This window comes from Hippocampus zosterae, chromosome 21, assembly GCF_025434085.1.
Source record: "Hippocampus zosterae strain Florida chromosome 21, ASM2543408v3, whole genome shotgun sequence".
Lineage (NCBI taxonomy): Eukaryota > Metazoa > Chordata > Actinopteri > Syngnathiformes > Syngnathidae > Hippocampus > Hippocampus zosterae.
This window is the reverse complement of record NC_067471.1, coordinates 4,848,021-4,865,777: the sequence shown is the minus strand read 5'-3', so window position 1 is coordinate 4,865,777 and position 17,757 is coordinate 4,848,021. Positions and strand designations below refer to the sequence as shown.

Here is a 17,757-nt window from a genome sequence, read left to right as displayed (position 1 = left end):
GATCAACAAAGACATGCTCAGTTAATAATAATAATAATAATGTGGACGGATTGATTAACTTACCCTGCAAAAGGCTGTGACCAATGGGAGAAGGGCCGCCGCGATGCCATGTTCATCCATATGCGAGCAGTCCTACAAGAGGAAGAAAAAAAAATGATGCTTGCAAAATGTATCATGAGGAATTTTCTTTTTTAAACTGAACTGGAGCAAGAAAGTGCAAAAAGCAAATTTGGCACAAACGTGGTTATCGACCTGTAAGGTGCAGTTCATCATTCGGACGACGTAGTCAAACTGCTGGTCATCCAGCACCGCCCGGTTCTGCAAAACGTGCTGATTGAGCTCCTGCGTCAAACACAGCCGAGCCGCCCGACCCTTCAAAGCCCGAAGTACAGCTGGCATCAGCTGCGATAGGAAGGCACAAAAACACCAAAATGTTTGTGATCATCAAAGTACAGAACAGCAAAACGGTCAATTTTGTTTGTCCGACTTTGGATTTTTGTTGCAGATTTCCCCAAAAACTGAAAAAGTGCCCTTTTTCTAACGAGTCATTCATACCTTCTTGGCCTCCAGCATTTTGTTCTCGAAGATGTATGTGATGCAGTTCCGGACAACCTCCAGCCGACGGGCGCTGTTGGCCATCACGTTGCTGTTCCGGTCCACCATGTCTCCTGAGGAAGCGGGGGCAATGCGTGAGGCTAATTTATCAGCGTGGCACTTCAAAATGGAAGCCATGAAACACACGCTGAGAGGAGAGTGAGGGGGGGCGGGGGGGATTTGGAGGCAGGAAGTGCTGATGATTAACTTGCACATTAAAAACTTGAAAGCAGGGCGGTGGGGAGCCTTTGAAGTCATTTAACCTCATGGGGTATGACGCGAAAATATGACTCGCTCATCAAAGAAACTTTTATTTGCTGTGATCCGTACGGACGCCGCCCCACATTGACGCTGTTCTCCGCCCCCCAGCTTTCAAGAGGGAAATATTATGGCTACAGATAACTGAATCTCAAGAGCCCATCAAACAGGCTGATTTCAGCAACACAAGAAATTAAATGTGCAAAGCGTGCTACAAATCTTGATCCTCGGTGGAAACTAACATGCGTCCAACTGAATACTTCTTGGGTTGCCCGTTCACATTCGCGATCCTTGTTTTTTTTTTTTTTTAAACCCAGCTCACCCAACGGGGGTCCGGATGGCACCATGCTCTTGACCTCCGCCTTGACCACCGGCGGCGCTGTCTTGAGCTTGGCAGTGGCGTGGTCGATGAAGAGCTGGACGGTGACCTCGTCCAACCCAGGGAAGGGGCTCTGACTTTGAGTCATTTTCTGGCCATTTCCCGACGGTCCCTGGACTTTATGCATGGTCACTGCTGGGTAGGGGTTTTCCTGGAGAGAGAGAAACCGACCCAAGAGTGGTTAAGCGTACATTTTAGGTGGGGGGAGGGGGATTGGGGCATTTTATCTTGAGAAATACATTTTTAAATAGCTGCTCCGCCAACTCCTTAATGTGATTCATGACTTTGTGGGGCGAGGCCTCTTCTTGACGTATCCTCACCACTTCGTTGGCTACCAGCTGTAGGAACAAGAGAAAGTTGAGAATTCATCTCGACATCTTTTTTTTTTTTAATTATAGAATAATTTAATGCACATGTGATATTGGAATTTTTATTGAAATTGAGTTTTTAAGCAAAATGATGAAGGGCAAATATGACAGAATTCCCCCGTGTGTTTAATGTAGTCAAATGTGGTCCTTCATGTCCGCCGTAACGTCTAAAATTATTTTTACACACACATTCGTCTTGTTCCGCTTCAGTCCGGGCTCCGAATGCAGAATACAAGTCAACTTCAAAGTTTCTGATTCAAAATTGACACCCCACACCCCTAAAAAGTTCGGTAATTGCCTACAGGTGCCACAAGATGGCGGCAAGACAAGACTCTTTAACCCTTTCGGGGACAGCGGTCACTACAGTGGACAAGCTTTACCTTTTATCAGGTTACAGGGTGCATAAAGGGTTAAACTTGGTTCCATGACACCAAGCTGCCACCAGAAGGCAGATGTCCAATTTTTTCGGAGCATAAGTTGCAAAAAAATTTGCAAAAAAAAAAAATGGGATACTTGTGGGGTTTTTTTTCTTTTGGGAAAAAAAAATGGCTTGGTTTGACGATTACAAAAGTAGGATGCGGTTTCATGAAAATGATGGCGAGCAACTCATTGAATTGGGGTAAATGATACAACCTGGTTCAGCGATTGCCAAACTCACATCATCGAACAAATCGGTTGCTCTGTAGGGAGGCCCCCGTTCGGACACGAAGCCCGCAAACGCCATGCCGTCCAACACCTTCATGAGGAAGTCGTCCTCCGTCAGCGCTCGTTGGCCGAGGAAGGCCGCCTGATGGGGAACAAAATCCGCATTCTCAAGTCCGATTCGTGGGACAATGCCTGATTTTGGACGGGGGGGTTCCTCCGTCATACCTTATGGAAGCGGATAACTGGTTCGGGGTGAATGCGGATGATATGTAAACACCAGCGATAACCCTGGAAAAGCTGAGCAAACAGCCACAGGAAAATCGCCCGGATCTCCTTATCCTGAGACACACAGCACAGTCCCATCTTAAGTCCCAACGCTGTCGTCCCCTGGGTGGGTGTCGCCGTTTTACAATTTCCAAGGTCAAAAGCGACATAAGGTTGACAGATTTTCACCTGGATCTTGGGTGCCGAAGGGAGCGAGGACTGAGGCGGGAAGGCTTGATCAGCGATTTCCAGCTCGGGATCCAAAACCTGCAAACATGAAACGCAGGTCACCAAACAATTTGACATGTGATCGATTCTTTTTATTTGAAATGAAAGTGAAGTGACAGCGCTGTGAATAAGAAGTATTAGCGGCCTTCCTGATTTGCGTGCGGGATAAATATGTTCACTCATTCACTCCCAAAGACTTGGTCCAGAATTGGCTGGTACTGAACGAGTTAAGGACTGATCAATCAGAATGAGGGCAAACATTTATTTTTTTCCACGGCACTGTAAGTTTGAAAATAAACAAATAAATAATTCCAAAATGACGATACCTTTTTGTCTATCAATACTTGGAAGCGCAGGGTTGAATAATCCCTCCACAAAAGAAAACGCATTCATATGATCAATGTTTAGGCCTGAAATCACAAATATTTTAGACTGTGATCACGCAACAATGGCGCCGGGAGATCCGGAACACGATGGGCCCATCTCTCTTCCTGGATGCACGTAAGCCCAGCTTTAGGGTTGCCTACCAACAATCTATAGCATCGTGGCTCCTGCATGCATCCCGTTTACCTAGATTCTATCTTTTCCACGAAAACGTTCCCGACAAGCTAATAAATTAAAGCTGCCTATCAGAGAGACCATCGTCGCTTTTCCTGTTTTGTAATTCTCTTTTTGTGTCAGGAGGGGATGTAAGGCCTCTTACATGTGCGTTTGTTTGTATTGTGTTGATTTTTCAAAAAGAGAGAAAGAAAACAAAATTGCCGGGTGAGATTGGAGGGAGATATGAACCGCCGCTTTATTAACAAAAAGGCTCACGTAAGGGGGATAAAAAAAAATTTGCAGAGCAAATGTTATGCATTCAAAATAGTAACAAACGGAGGGATTTCTTCTGAAATCAAAATGATTTGTAATTTAGGGTCAGGCAATGTGTGTGAAAGGAGCAAGTTTATTTTTCATTCCATTGATAAACTCCGTCCGGTTCGTCGCATGACTATAATCACACGCCGTTATAATAGTGGGTCGGGGTTGAATCTCTCGTATACAAATGACAGAGGACTTCACTTTTGTCCACAAATACTTTGCCCCCATTTGCAATGTTTTCTTGCTAAAACTATGTCACGGGGCAAATACTAACACATTGTCTTGGACGTAGTCGGTGAAAGTGAGTCACTCGATTGACGCACGATATTTTTCTTCATCGAGAGAAATGGGTGTTGCGTAAAATGCCACCCAATGGGAATTCCTTTAAAAAAAAAATAAAATGAAGGAGAAGGCGAGGTGAAGTTCTCAAACGATGCCATTTGTTTTACAAGTTGATGAGTTAGCTCAAGTTTCATCGTGAATTTGTGGATTTTCATCTTGCCTAATGTTGTGTAATGACAAGGTGGGGATATCGGAAATAGCCTCATGTGGTCAAAGGCCCTTTTTTTTTTTTTTTGGTGGCTGCATCGGTCCGTGACATGACCAGCACAGCAAAACATAGTCACTAACCTTCATTGCTTCAGAAAGGATAGGCACAATGGCGAGTACCGAAGAATAGAATAGTTTGTAACAGCTCATTTGTTCAAATTAGCCAAAAATGCTTTAACGAAATAAAACACTTGTAAATGTCTTCTCATAAATCCGACTTTTTGTCAAAATAACACAAATATCGACAAAGAGGGGCTTCAGTGATTTTGACATGTTACCATGGAGAGCGCCGTCTGAGTCTGCTGGAGGAGCGGCTCGGGCAGCAGGGAGATGTGAACGCACTCGGGGATGGTGACGGTGCCACCGTCCAGGTCAGCGATGATGACATCCAACTGCGACACACGAGAGAGAGAGGGGAGGGGGGGGATCAGTTTTAAATCAAATACAGATTTTGTGTCCGTGTTCCTGTTCCAGCAAAAGAGAAAACCCACCAGTTCTTGTGTCTCCGAACGGAAAAACGAGTTGACGCCGATGATAAAAGGGGTGGGAGTGCTGAGGACTTCCAGGAGTTTACCAGGCAGGATGGGAACGTATGTGAAGCTGTGGGGAGTCAAATATGATAAAATAAGATGAGAAAACCAAAGTTATGAAAGGAAGAAGTAGAAGAACAAAATATAGGAGCTGCTGCAAAGGCAGCCAATCTCGCGGCGCTATCACACGGCGTTTCGGAATTGCAACGCGCGACACGAGCGACGGGGATGTTCCGCATTCATGTCACGTCGGAACTGACCTGTATTTGAGGGGGAACATGATCGCCAGCAAGCCCCGGCAGGCGTCTGTTAGGCGTTGGTAACTGCTCGACAGGAACAGGATCTTGTGCTCCGTCAGAGCGGCACAGAACAGGTACAGCACGTTGACTATCCCTGAGAGCAGAACAGTGGGGGCACAAGTATCAGAATATGTTCAGCAACCACGCAAGTAACACCATTTATTTATGCTTTATACCAAACGCATGAAAATGCTGAAATGAAATCTCATGAATTCAGTCCAGTCGCCACGTCAAGTGTTTGTAAACAAAGAATTTGGCACCGTATGGTTTAAAATAACTAAATAAATAAAATTGAATTGAATGTAATCAACTAGTTTGCTAAGCGCAATTGCTGTACCTTGGGACAAACCAGAAGTCAACAACTGAGCACCTGAGCGGTGTGCCCATGAGGGGGCGTGGCCTGGTGAAAAGCATCAGGAAGTTGGCTGGCTTCTGGCTGTTCATTTTGGCCTCATGGCGCTCCGACCAATTGTCTGTGTTTATTTTTTTTTTTTTGGAGGGGGGCGGCCCGGTAGTCCAGTGGTTAGCACGTCGGCTTCACAGTGCAGAGGTGCCGGGTTCGATTCCAGCTCCGGCCTCCCTGTGTGGAGTTCGCATGTTCTCCCCGGGCCTGCGTGGGTTTTCTCCGGGTGCTCCGGTTTCCTCCCACATTCCAAAAACATGCGTGGCAGGCTGATTGAACACTCTAAATTGTCCCTAGGTGTGAGTGTGAGTGCGAATGGTTGTTTGTTTCTGTGTGCCCTGCGATTGGCTGGCAACCGATTCAGGGTGTCCCCCGCCTACTGCCCGAAGACAGCTGGGATAGGCTCCAGCACCCCCGCGACCCTAGTGAGGATCAAGCGGCTCGGAAGATGAATGAATGAATGTTTTTTGAGGTAATTAGGACTTTTAGCATGCAACACAAAGCAAAAATAATCAACAAAGCATCAGTTGGGCTGCACGTATGTCAAGGGACCGCTGTAAATAAACGCCACCTGATCGTCACAAGCAGCTGAACCAAAGCCACCGCGAGATAAAAATCAGGAAATGTTGGTTTTGTCGTGTTGTTGCCTCGTTACAATTGTCCCTACCGAGCTGCCGGAACAGCTGCGCCACGCTGCTGCCGCTGACGGGTAGGGAGTCATCGATGGGAGTCTGGATAACTTGCCGGTCTCCAGCGCCTAATGTGATGGTCCGCTACGGGCAAAGGTGAGGCAAGAACAAAGAGGAGTCGTTAAAAGAGGATCTGGAAAGGGGATTTAGGGTGGGGGGAAAAAAAAAACAATGCACGTGTCATTTCTTAGAACGAGCAGCGTGGCGCGGGATTGAAAGGCAAGCGTGAATCAGCACAAGCGCGACGGAGAATTCCAAAAAGCTTAGCGGGTACGCGACAAACAAGCCGGAGGCGGACAGGGGCAGACGGCAAACTCGCCGGTTAATCCGCAGTGCGGCCACCGTATCAATGGATCTTGACGGCGGAACCCCACTGATATGGAAAGTTTTCGGCGCGGACAGTTTCCCATTGTCGTCTAACACCATTCGATGCGCAAGGGTGATCCGTTCGGGGCAGTGAAGTGTGACCACGTGAAAAAGTGTCATTACAAAACAGCAAAATACTCATTTGGAGCCTAATGTATTCTATAATTGGTATCCTCATTGGAGATAAACGATTTGGACTTGAGCAGCATTGCTCTTGACAGACGGCCAAGGGGAAACATCGATTGGCCCGCGGGCCGGATAACAACAGTTGGCGCGTGTGGACAAAATCAAAAGCGGCGCAAAACGCTTCCGTCTCACGCAAGATCAAATGAACGGAGCAAACACAAATGAACCCTTTCGCGTACCCTGCTACCTGATAACTTGATAAGCCGTCCACTGTAGTAACCGCTTTTGCCAAACTCATATTTCAAATTATATACATTTGTGGGGGAACTTGAGCAAAAATGTGGACTGTGTGGATTGGAGATACTCCCAAATAAATTTCAAACTGGTGCAAGCAATTTGATGTATTTCACCACCTTGATCATTCTAGCCTGCAAAAAAATGAATGGTTCAAATTCATCGTTACAAGTCCAAAATGAAGGACAATACCTTTCTTTTGCCGTTGATGTTGGCGACCTTCAAAATAAAGTTCAATACAAGAAGCGAAATAACGTTGGAGCAGACTTTTGTAGAAGTGCGGCAAACATGACACCGGGATGCAGAAGCGGCCATGGCCTCAAATAACAACAGGCAAGCGCTTTCGGCAACGCAATGATGTGATCGAACAACTGATCATTGGGCGCGCTGAAACGGCGCTTCCATTTCATGTTTTTGACTTTTAGCAATGACAACCATCCCCGACTGCAATATGCACTTGGCCTGTCTACGTATTGTGATAAAGTGGCAACTTTATCCCAAAACTAAAATGGAATACTCTCTTCATCTGATCTGGCATCGATAGTTGAAATGATTCAGGGAAAAAAAAAAATTCCAGTCGGCCGAATTGATCAAGTAAGTCAATGACAATCTTGGCATTTTAGTGCACGAGCAACAAGGGATAAAACGGGATGAGCGATGATCAGCTGTTGATCATGTATTGACTGTTGCCAAGGGTTACATGTGGACCTGATTTGCAGAGGAAAATAGATGGAGGAAAAAAAAAAAAAGAGGCAAGGAGGCTTCCAGGAGAATAAAGTCAAGCAGGCGTACCAAACTGTCCACTCTCTCCTCCTGGCCCGGCTACACAAACAACAAGCGCACGCGCGCACACAGAGAGACAGAGAGAGGCACACAAAATGTAACAGAATGGCACACAGATTAGAACCAACCATGTGGACGGAGAATTAGCTCAAACTGGCAAGAATATGACAGGGACATTTGCAAATGGAAAAGCGACAACTCCGAAAAAAGCAACACAAAACACGCGGTGGAAGAACCGCAGGAATATCAAGAAGACGCAAAAACAAAGTGAACCAGCAAATACGGCTTTCACAGTATCTTCATGTCACGTGACCTCAAATTGCAAGGGATCCCAAGTTTCGGACAACGATCTGTGATTTGATTTGATGATTTGTGGTTCACTATTCACAAATGTCCTTTTTTTTTCTTTTTTGTTGTTGTTTGTTTTTTTTTCTGTGGAATATATCGCGGGGCGCATAAATCCAAACCAATGTCATGAAAAAGAGGATAGCGTGTCGCGCGCAAGCCTTCTTGTGCCAAAGGATGACATAGTCTTACGCCGCTGCGGCAACTGTTTGAGTGCGCGCTGTAAATGACCCTTTTGCACACATTGTCTCTTCATTCTGAAAGCAGAACGATGCGATGACTCGTCATCGCACGAATGGAACGACAGTGTCGACAAAAAGCCAAACCGAAAGGACAACCTTTAGCACACTTTGTAGAAAGACGGATACCGCAAAATGTTTTGGTACGCTCGATTCCATTTGGATTAGAATACAGACAAAAAGAGGGGGTTTAAAATATTCATTTGCTTACCGTATTTTCCGCACTATAAGGCGCACCTAAAACGATTTGATTTTCCAAGTGCGCCCTATAATCCGATGCGCCTTATGTATAGAGTTACAATGACTTTCATTTCTTGTTTTTTAATGCAATTTGTATTGATATGTTTCATGTCCATGTTTGTTACCAACTTTGTTATAGCTGTCGCGGTTGTGAAGGCTCTATATAAATAAAGCTGCATCGTATTGTATTGTATTCCCTTTAGCATAGCACCATCTAGTGGATGCATAGCCACTATTGTAGCTTCGATTCTCTGCGCCTTATAATGCGGTGTGACCTAAATATCTGAAAATGGTTTGAAAATAGGCCATTAATTTAATTTATTTTAATTGATTGAAGCCTAATAATGCGAAGCGCCTTATAGTGCAGAAAATACGGTACTCAAAAATCATTCCTTGTGAGGCGGCAACAATCGGAGATGATTTCAGTGGCGCACACACTCGAGGCATTGGGCGTATCATGCAGCGTAACATTTCCAACAAATAAACTTTACATAATGAGTTGGCGGCCTTGTTTGGCGTTATGCAGCCATACATTTTGTTTTTACATGTGCATTTGCTGCGTTAAGACTGATTACATGCGATTCTTCCCTTCAGACTGCCTCCGGAGGAAGCCATCTGCCATCCCCATCTGGTCACCTAGCAACTAACTTACAACCGGTCCGGGCGAAGGTTAGATAGAGCGCTGGTGGGCATATTTTGCCAAACGTACACTATACATGAATGTGTTAATACTCAAGGTCATTCGTCAAAATCAGCAGAGATGAAAATGATCAACTTCCTGCCGAACCACACAAAAATAACAAAACACGCACAATTTGAAATCAGTGCACATTCCTTAAAAGAAAGGGTGTGATCTCCACAGAATCTACGTCGTGGTGCCGGCTCTTTGATTGGAAAAGGGAGCTTGCTCGATCGACAACGTTACCTGAACACAGGCCAGCAGCCAGTCACAGGCCTGAGGAACCGTGTCTAAACTACAAACTCGGGACTCAATTATCTGCAACACACAGGAACCGGTGCATAGTTGGCGAGGCATTAGAAGATCCAGAAAACCCGATTCTGATAGTCCATACGTCCTGAAGTCGTGGCCGACTCATTCAAACACACTCCATACGCCCATTAGCTATCCAATTACTCTTTAAATAATTGTAAATATTTCAGTTCTCCGATGCTACTGTTCGCAAACGGACAGTAACTCATTCAGTACCAGCCAAATCTAGACCAAGTCTGAAAAGACGTTTAAAGACGTCTTTGGGAGTGAATGAGTTAAATAGATGTGGTGGGCATCCTGGTTTATGTTCCGGCAAGCTGCGCAATTTTATTTGTCGATCTGCATTGCAGCGGAAGATGACACGGCGCCTTTCACGGCGCATCAGGAACGGCGTCATCGTTTATTTTTAGTCATTTTGACTGTCGAGAAAAAAGAAGACAGTCCGCGGTTACCTGGGCGCCTCCAGCGATGGGGATGACACATGTGAGCAGATTTCCGATGACCGTCTCTAATGGAACAGTTAGGCCATCGACATGGACGGTGTATACCAAGGCCAGGGAGTTCTGCTCGGGGAAGGAAAGACACAGAAGTGGGTCACAGAAATAGTAGTCTCGTCTTTTAAGGACTTCCCCTACAGGTGTAAGCTCACTTCAAAATAAATCAAATGAACACACCAAAAGTTGTAAAAAATCAAATCAGAGTTCGGTAGGGGCACTCATAAAAAAGGGGTGTCGCACCATAATCAGAAAAACTTTAAAATCCTTCTACCTTTCAATTTTTATTTTATTTTTAAGCTTTTATCAACTCATTCAGTACCAGCCAATTCTGGACCAAGTCTGAAAAGACGTTTAAAAACGTCTTTGGGAGTGAATGAGTTAAAGGCATCCTACCCTAAAAACATCGGTGTAGTCCAACCGAGACACCAGGACCAGACTCTTGGGGGCAAAGACCTGAGCTGGCTGGATGACAGTTGGGTCCTCGTCCACCTCGTCCACGTCACTGGTCCGCGTCTTCTGCAGCTAAACGCAAAGAGAATGGCTCAAAAACAAAGTCGAATTGGCTCACCTGGATGAGTCTCAAACATGATATGAATGAATCCATTTCTGACCTGCGGGTTGTCCTGGCCCTCCCAGAACGTGAAGCAGGCACAGTAGTGCCGCTCGGAGTTGATGTCGGTCAAGACTGCCACGAAGAAGGAAGGGGGCTGACGTTCGGGGACCAGCTGCCAACCGCTGGGTTGGCAGAACTGCGTGAAGAGCAAAAACGGGTGAAGGACATATAAGTCATTCATCTAAAGGTCATCCAATTAAAAAAAATGTTTTGTTTGTAACACCTACTTTAAAGACCAACCACAAAATGACTCTCAGTTGACATAATATATTCGAATTGACTTTACATTATTTCCTGTGGGAGTCGAAGACTTCCCTAGTTTGATGACTTGGGAACGTCTACAGTGGCTCATAAAAAAATGGTCCGTCGCGTAATGGCGCAGACTCGGACAAAAGTCGAACGTCCTTCCTGTTGTGGCCATTCATCAGACGAGAGGAGCGCGCGTCTCGAGATGTTCACTTACCAGCTCCACGCCTTGTGGGAACGGGCTGTCCTCCCAATCTTTCTCAGGAAACCGCTGGAGAATGCGACCTTGACCCTCACCTTCGCCTTCCACTACAGGGGAAAGAAGAGGAAGAGATACGGTGGTCAGCCCTTGCTCAGACAATCATTTGACCAACTCGGGTTGTTTTGATTTATTGACACAATTGTTTCCAAAGAGACGAATGTTTCACTCAAACTGTTCTAAAATGAAAACCGGAATACATTTAACATTCGTGGACTGCGGCAACAATGGCGGAGAATTAGGGTCTCCTCCTCGACGTGGGAACATGAAGTGGCATCTGATACTGCATAGTCCGAAATTAAGGCGGTCACAGTGGGATCGTTGGAACGGATCAACGGCATTTACATTCATTTCAATGGGGAAAGATGATTTGAGATACAACCGATTCGTGTCTTGTGGTCTCTGAACAGATGAACCTTGTAATTCGCGGCACAGCTGCGTATCAGAATTAGATTATCAAGATGCAAAATTTGCATTTGCAGCTCCTGGCTAACGAGGTCACGCTCGGGTCTGGCCCGTGGAAGCAGCACAATGGCGCAAAACGGGCCGACTTATGTAACCGCCACAAGTCGGTCTTTCAGCTTAGTTCTATCGGAAACCCGGCATGCGTCGGAACACAGTAGCCACATTCATCTATGTGAAAGATTGTCTTCACCCCCCCATCCCGACGCAATGCGCAGACAAGCAATACAACAGACGATTCAATGTTCAAATAAATTCAGATGGCAAGACACCAAAACACACGACGCAATCCTCAAGTCATCCCGTCTCCCAAGTGAACTATTAAGAAGCGAAAACTGCCGTCAACAGAAAACCACCAAATCCCAGTCCGAGATGTATTTAAGGGTTGATCAAAATCTTTTTTACGGTCACTATCTTCGGAACTCTAGCTGCAAACAAATTCTGGGAAGGAAACTCGACGAGTTTCCGCCAATTTAGACCCCTCAAGCAGTCAGTTTCCCTTTTTTCCACCCCCTCACCCCATGATATAAAACTGAAACAATAGCAGGGACAGGCGAAATGTGTGCCTCGTCGCTCAGCTGAATCATTGTCTCACAATGTAAACACAGAGAACTGCGTCGTTTCCCTACCAAGTTTAGTGAACACCACAGACTGAACAAAAAAAAAACCAAAAAACTGCAGGGTTGTATTTTGTTTGCTCTTTGTCGGTTGGGTTTGGCAGGTCCGTGTATCAATTTAGCTAAGCGGGACAGTCGTTTTTCAATGCCACACAAATGCAACCCACAGTTTGACTCTCTGCTCCCAATTAAATCCCGTTGGTGGCGGTGAGATGCATTTCGAAGTTGTCGAGCTAAATCAACAAAATCATTACCATGGTCGTTGTTGGGTAAAAAAAAAATAAAATAGTTTCGCACCACTTTTTCGTATAATGTTATCTTACCAATCTATATTTAGAACACTTTGAAGGAAGAGGAGCTGCGGTGGTCACAAAAGGATGAGAGGTGGGGGGAGAAACCCTTCAAACACTGCTGGTAAACGGGAGCCGCGCTGTTTCCCATTAATGGCCGAGACACGGTGGCAGCTCGCCAGCTCGCCAACGAGCTGTCATAGCTGAAAACGAGTGGCTGACACACCGCAAAGGGCACTTTGCACGCAGCTTTTTTTTTGCAAGCCAGAATGGAGAAGATGCAGGTTGAGGCCAACTTAACCCTTTTATGCACCCTGTAACCTGATAACATGCTAAGCCATCCACTGGAGTGACCGCTGTCCCCAAAAGGGTTAATTATGCGACCTTAGATACTTTTACAGCATGGCGCGGATCCACAAAAACATTTTACGACATTACGAAAGCTAATTTGAACAAATGTGTTCTTCCAGAAAAGTGTGTATGCAACCGGTAGCCTTTCACATGAACTCATTCAGTACCAGCCAATTTTAGACCAAGTCTGAAAAGACGTCTAAAAACGTCTTTGGGAGTGAATGAGCAATGAGGCAACCAAATCGAATGCGAGCCCGCGTGTGCGTACCAGAAGCACGCCCGACTCCACATGCAGATGACTAATAGGAGTCAAACGACGACAGAGGATCAGGACCGGTCATGTGATCGCTGAGCAATCGTCGTCAGTTGAAAGGATTGTGAGGCTCATTCTTTGGAATGTGTCCGAGGTGATTGTGTTTGAACCCGGACCGCAACTTCTGGTTTCAAAAGCCTTTCAAAAACCACAGTGAACAGGCAGTTTCCATGGCGACCCGTCTTAAGGTTTGCATGTTGAAACTGTGCAGGGATCTGAAAAAAAATTGTGCACAATGCAAAGCGGAGAGCCTAACTGAAAGCAAATGTGGACCGCTTGGGTGCAACCTCGAGAGTTAACAACACGTCGTCAGCTCTGGGAAGTGGAGCGACATCCATGCGAAAGCAATTCCGACGGTCAGCGCTACTCTGCCAAATACGACATTGGAATCAAAGAGGAGTGCAGAGTCCTTCTCTCCGATTTCCCCCCGTGGTCAGTCACAAGAAATTTGGTGAAATACTTTGAAGAAAAAAATATATTTGGGATGCACCAAGTCCAATACTGTACATGTGTAAAGTACACCTGCACCGATACTATGACATCGACAGCTCTTCACTAGCCTGACGTAGACCCCGTCGGGTCGAAGCCAGGTCAGCTTTGTGGAGACTTGAAGGTCATCACATCGGACGACGCTTTTAACCGACTCATTACGCTGTGCCTCGAACGAATTTCGAGCCTCGTCACCGACGCCACCGGATTAGGATATTTTTTGCTTCTGCGTGATAACGGCGGGCAGAACCTCAAACACTTGACATCGTCGGATCGGTATGAAAATATGAACGAAAATCCGTGAGGCCAACATTTAAAATCTAACCAGATGGCCGCAGAAAAAAATTCAAATAAATAAAATCTTCATCCGACAACGCTTTCATCCGGGAGACAATGTCGAACATGTTCTTTGTCCAAAGGCACTTTAGCACATCCTTCCTGCAAAAATGAGCCCTCCGCCTCTCCCGGATCCACAAAAAAAAAAAGGGCCTTCCAGGAGAGGAAACAGACTAACAACAGAGGCGTACAATCGTTGCAAAGGTTACATGCGTTCACACCGGTAGCTCATTCATGGGTTTGCAAAATTGGCCGTGACCCCCGTGGTTCAGTTCTACGTTGGAATGGCTTGAGGTCAAACCCATTTTTATTAGAAAAATAAAAGCAGCAGCCCTGGAGCCCGTGTGGAACATTACGACCTTAGGACTGATCTGCTCTGTTTCCACTACATCCTACGTTCCAGACTACGGGGAAGAAAAAAAAACTAACTACAGCTACGATTTAAAAAAAAAAAAGGAAGCGCGAGCTAGCAGAGGCTGATTATTAATAACGCCGGCGCGGCTCTCTGAGAGCGTCTTTCCATTCTAACGGCGGACCTTTCTAAGTGCTACCCTGACGGAGAGCAGAGAATGATTCAGATAAGCGCTTAATCAAACTGAATGACGGGAATTATCGTAGCGGTACACGACACTTGATATTCATTCTGTTTTCATTTTAATCAAGCTACGGCCAGAATGTGGTGTTGTTGTTTTTTACTCCCGTGGGAAATTCTGCGAAGGACACCCATCAGACTTGTGTCACATTGCGATCATTTTAAAAAAAATTTTTGTCCTGACCTTGACACGTCGGAAGATTTAGCTTGCTAAGACAGCTCCGTTATAACTGCGGTACGGTGACGTTTAACTCGAACCGACGAGCAAGGTCCGATCCGTTCATTCGCAGCCCTTACATAAGATTAAAACTCGCCCAGTTGGGTACCCGGAGCCAGATTTGATGCGGCGGCCATCTTAAGTGTGCAATCTTTAATCTTCTGCCTGGTAAGTGCCGCGTTTTCCGTAATATAAAGCCCACGTAAAAGCAAAAAAATCTTCAAGTACGCTTTATAATTTAGATATACGGATCAATATTCTGATTTCTTGGACGTATTTTTAAAGTTTCCTGAAGCGCTTTGTAGCAGCTGCAGCGGTTGTGAAAGCTCTATATAACTAAAGCTATATTGAATTGTATTGTATTCCTTTAGCGTAGCTCCATCTAGTGGATGCATAACGCAACCGCAGCCACTCTTGTAGCTACTATTCTAAGCGTCTGATAATAAGGTGCACCTTATATATAAAAACAGTTTTAAAATAGGCCATTCATCGAAGGTGCGCCTGATACTCCGAAGCGCCTTATCGTGCGATAAAATACGGTAAATAAATCAAACAGGGGCGGCCCGGTAGTCCAGTGGTTAGCGCGTCGGCTTCACGGTGCAGAGGTACCGGGTTCGATTCCAGCTCCGGCCTCCCTGTGTGGAGTTTGCATGTTCTCCCCGGGCCTGCGTGGGTTTTCTCCGGGTGCTCCGGTTACCTCCCACATTCCAAAAATATGCGTGGCAGGCTGATTGAACACTCTAAATTGTCCCTAGGTGCGAGTGTGAGCGTGGATGGTTGTTCGTCTATGTGTGCCCCGCGATTGGCTGGCAACCGATTCAGGGTGTCCCCCGCCTACTGCCCGGAGACGGCTGGGATGGGCTCCAGCACCCCCCGCGACCCTAGTGAGGATCAAGCGGTACGGAAGATGAATGAATGAATAAATCGAACGACTCACAGTATGAACTGCAGGCATGCAACTAAATACAGTTCGACTGGATCAGCTAAATGAGTCCTTAGGAATTTTGAGAAGGATGTCTTTTGATCGAATAAGATTTGGGCGAAGAATCAAAACAAATCAAACAGGGAATTGTTACTGTGCAAGAATGCAACGTTACCTGACAACATTGCTCCACTTTTTCAGCAGGCAATTTGTTTTTTACTGCATGCCTCTTCGCTGACTCTCCAATGCATCACAGCACTGGGCGGATTCAAGTGAATGGGAAGCACTTTCTTTTTTTAACCAAGACCATAAGGTTGGCCAGAACATAGCCCGACAACCCCCGCCCCCTATCCTCAAATCCCAAACCGCCCCGGACGCGCCACATTCATCCCTCAGGGACTCTTAACGATTGCTCCCTTGAGCGTCGGATGCTTTAACCGGAGCGGGACCGACTCAGCCTTTGCCTGATGAGGAGTTTGGAGAAATTCTTCACATACCAGGGAAGCCATCAACACTAGAAGGGGGCATCCCCAAAAACACCCCTCGGGCATAATTACACCCCATGTCTGGCGTATTTTTACGCCGCTCACAACTTGGGAGTACAAAATATCTTCAGTGCTGGAAAAAAAAAAAGATGAAATGCATTCCTTTTATAAAGCATAAATGATATGTGGTCACGCATTAGCGTCAAGTGAGTCGGTCCAGCTTGTCGCTTTCCGAAATTTCTCGCGCTGTGTTCAAATTCCAAATGTGCATCATGTGACAGCGGGTATGACACCATTTCGGAATCAAATCATGATACACGCACACACACACAAAAAAAAAAAACCCTCATCAGAAATCTGGAGCACTCATCACAGACCAGCAGCCTAACACGGGGTTAAACGTTACCATAGCAACCGACCAAACACAAAGCCATTCGAGTAGCCGACGGGTGAGCGGCCAACGCACACAAGCGCCGAGTGTACCACAGTCCCTCTTGTCACCCCCACTATGAAAGGCAGATTGTGGGGTGGGGTGGGGTGGGGTGTGGGGGGGTTATTTCATGAGGGCTTGAAAGGCTCCAGGCCGGCTCTGGAGACTACTGGAGGAAGTGGCTGCCCACAGGCAGGCACTGTTGGCAGCGTCAGAGGACTCCTTTTACACACAAGAGCCCGCACGATTGCAGCATCTGAGCCGGGGGGATGAAACACTCTGGAACAGCACGAGGATAGTGGTTAGATCATAGTTAGTGGAAATTTGTGACAGTAAATTTAAAAAAAATAAATACATGAGGTAGGCAATTATGGGAAGAGGCTAATGACAAATTTGCACGTGGCGTGGCAGTCCCCTTACCACAAAAAATAAAAAAAGGAAATATGGTTTCTCATAGTCCAGGTTTGCTTCCCCCGTTTTGTCGATCTTAGCATGTTATTTCGCGCTCAGGAACGTGACCTAAATTAGCCGCAAAGTTCATGTTCAATAATTAATTATAAAGAATAAATTAATAATCAATAATACAACAATCACCAAATTTTGCATCCAAAAAAGCTCACCTAAAAATATTTTTTTTTCTAAAAAAATTTAAAAAAAAAAAACAGGGAGTTAAGACACAGAGTCCAAGTACATTCCATTGCGATCAAGCGCAATTTAACACGACGGCATGTTTCAACGTGGAACACGACTTGTGAGATGTTACATAATTCAAACGGTAGCTCTTAAAACACTGCTGTGCACGTTTTTGTTTTTTTTTTCTTTTTGAAGGTTCACAGACTGGTGGGCGCTGGGCCAATCTGATAATATTCATTCAGCCTTCGCAGGTTGTCTGAAAGCCATCGAATGCGTTTCTGTGTGTAAGTTACTCAAATCGATTCACTCGAGAGTGGAACATAACGTGCAGAACCGCATGGAACGATCAGGAGCGGGCAAAACTTTGGCGCCGAGACAAGTTTTCAGTTCCAAAATGGATATAGAGTGGATATAAAGTCGATACACTCGAAATAACTCGGTTTGTTGCGAAAGTGTGCACACCCTTTGCACCCTGTAACCTGATAACATGGTTAGCTGTCCACCGTAGGAACCGTTACCCCTGAAAAGGGTTAAAACTGGAGATGCGTTCAGAA

General features: G+C 45.7%; 1 protein-coding gene across 5 annotated transcripts in view; it reads right to left on the bottom strand.

Annotated features, from left to right (window-relative positions):
• Positions 1-17,757, bottom strand: part of sbf1 (SET binding factor 1) — a 32,289-nt gene that overhangs the window by 12,141 nt on the left and 2,391 nt on the right. For 2 of the 5 annotated variants that reach the window (XM_052056081.1, XM_052056084.1), the window contains exons 2-19: positions 11,025-11,116; positions 10,560-10,697; positions 10,342-10,470; positions 9,904-10,014; positions 9,386-9,457; positions 7,646-7,675; positions 6,046-6,151; positions 4,937-5,069; positions 4,638-4,746; positions 4,425-4,538; positions 2,698-2,775; positions 2,470-2,583; positions 2,258-2,386; positions 1,471-1,569; positions 1,175-1,382; positions 556-668; positions 253-402; positions 64-132 (exon numbers count right to left, since the gene is read on the bottom strand). In XM_052056081.1, coding sequence (XP_051912041.1) covers positions 64-132; positions 253-402; positions 556-668; positions 1,175-1,382; positions 1,471-1,569; positions 2,258-2,386; positions 2,470-2,583; positions 2,698-2,775; positions 4,425-4,538; positions 4,638-4,746; positions 4,937-5,069; positions 6,046-6,151; positions 7,646-7,675; positions 9,386-9,457; positions 9,904-10,014; positions 10,342-10,470; positions 10,560-10,697; positions 11,025-11,116 — 1,994 coding nt within the window. The remainder of the gene's footprint in view (positions 1-63; positions 133-252; positions 403-555; positions 669-1,174; positions 1,383-1,470; positions 1,570-2,257; positions 2,387-2,469; positions 2,584-2,697; positions 2,776-4,424; positions 4,539-4,637; positions 4,747-4,936; positions 5,070-6,045; positions 6,152-7,645; positions 7,676-9,385; positions 9,458-9,903; positions 10,015-10,341; positions 10,471-10,559; positions 10,698-11,024; positions 11,117-17,757) is intronic. The other 3 variants (XM_052056082.1, XM_052056083.1, XM_052056085.1) reach the window with 3 other exon arrangements.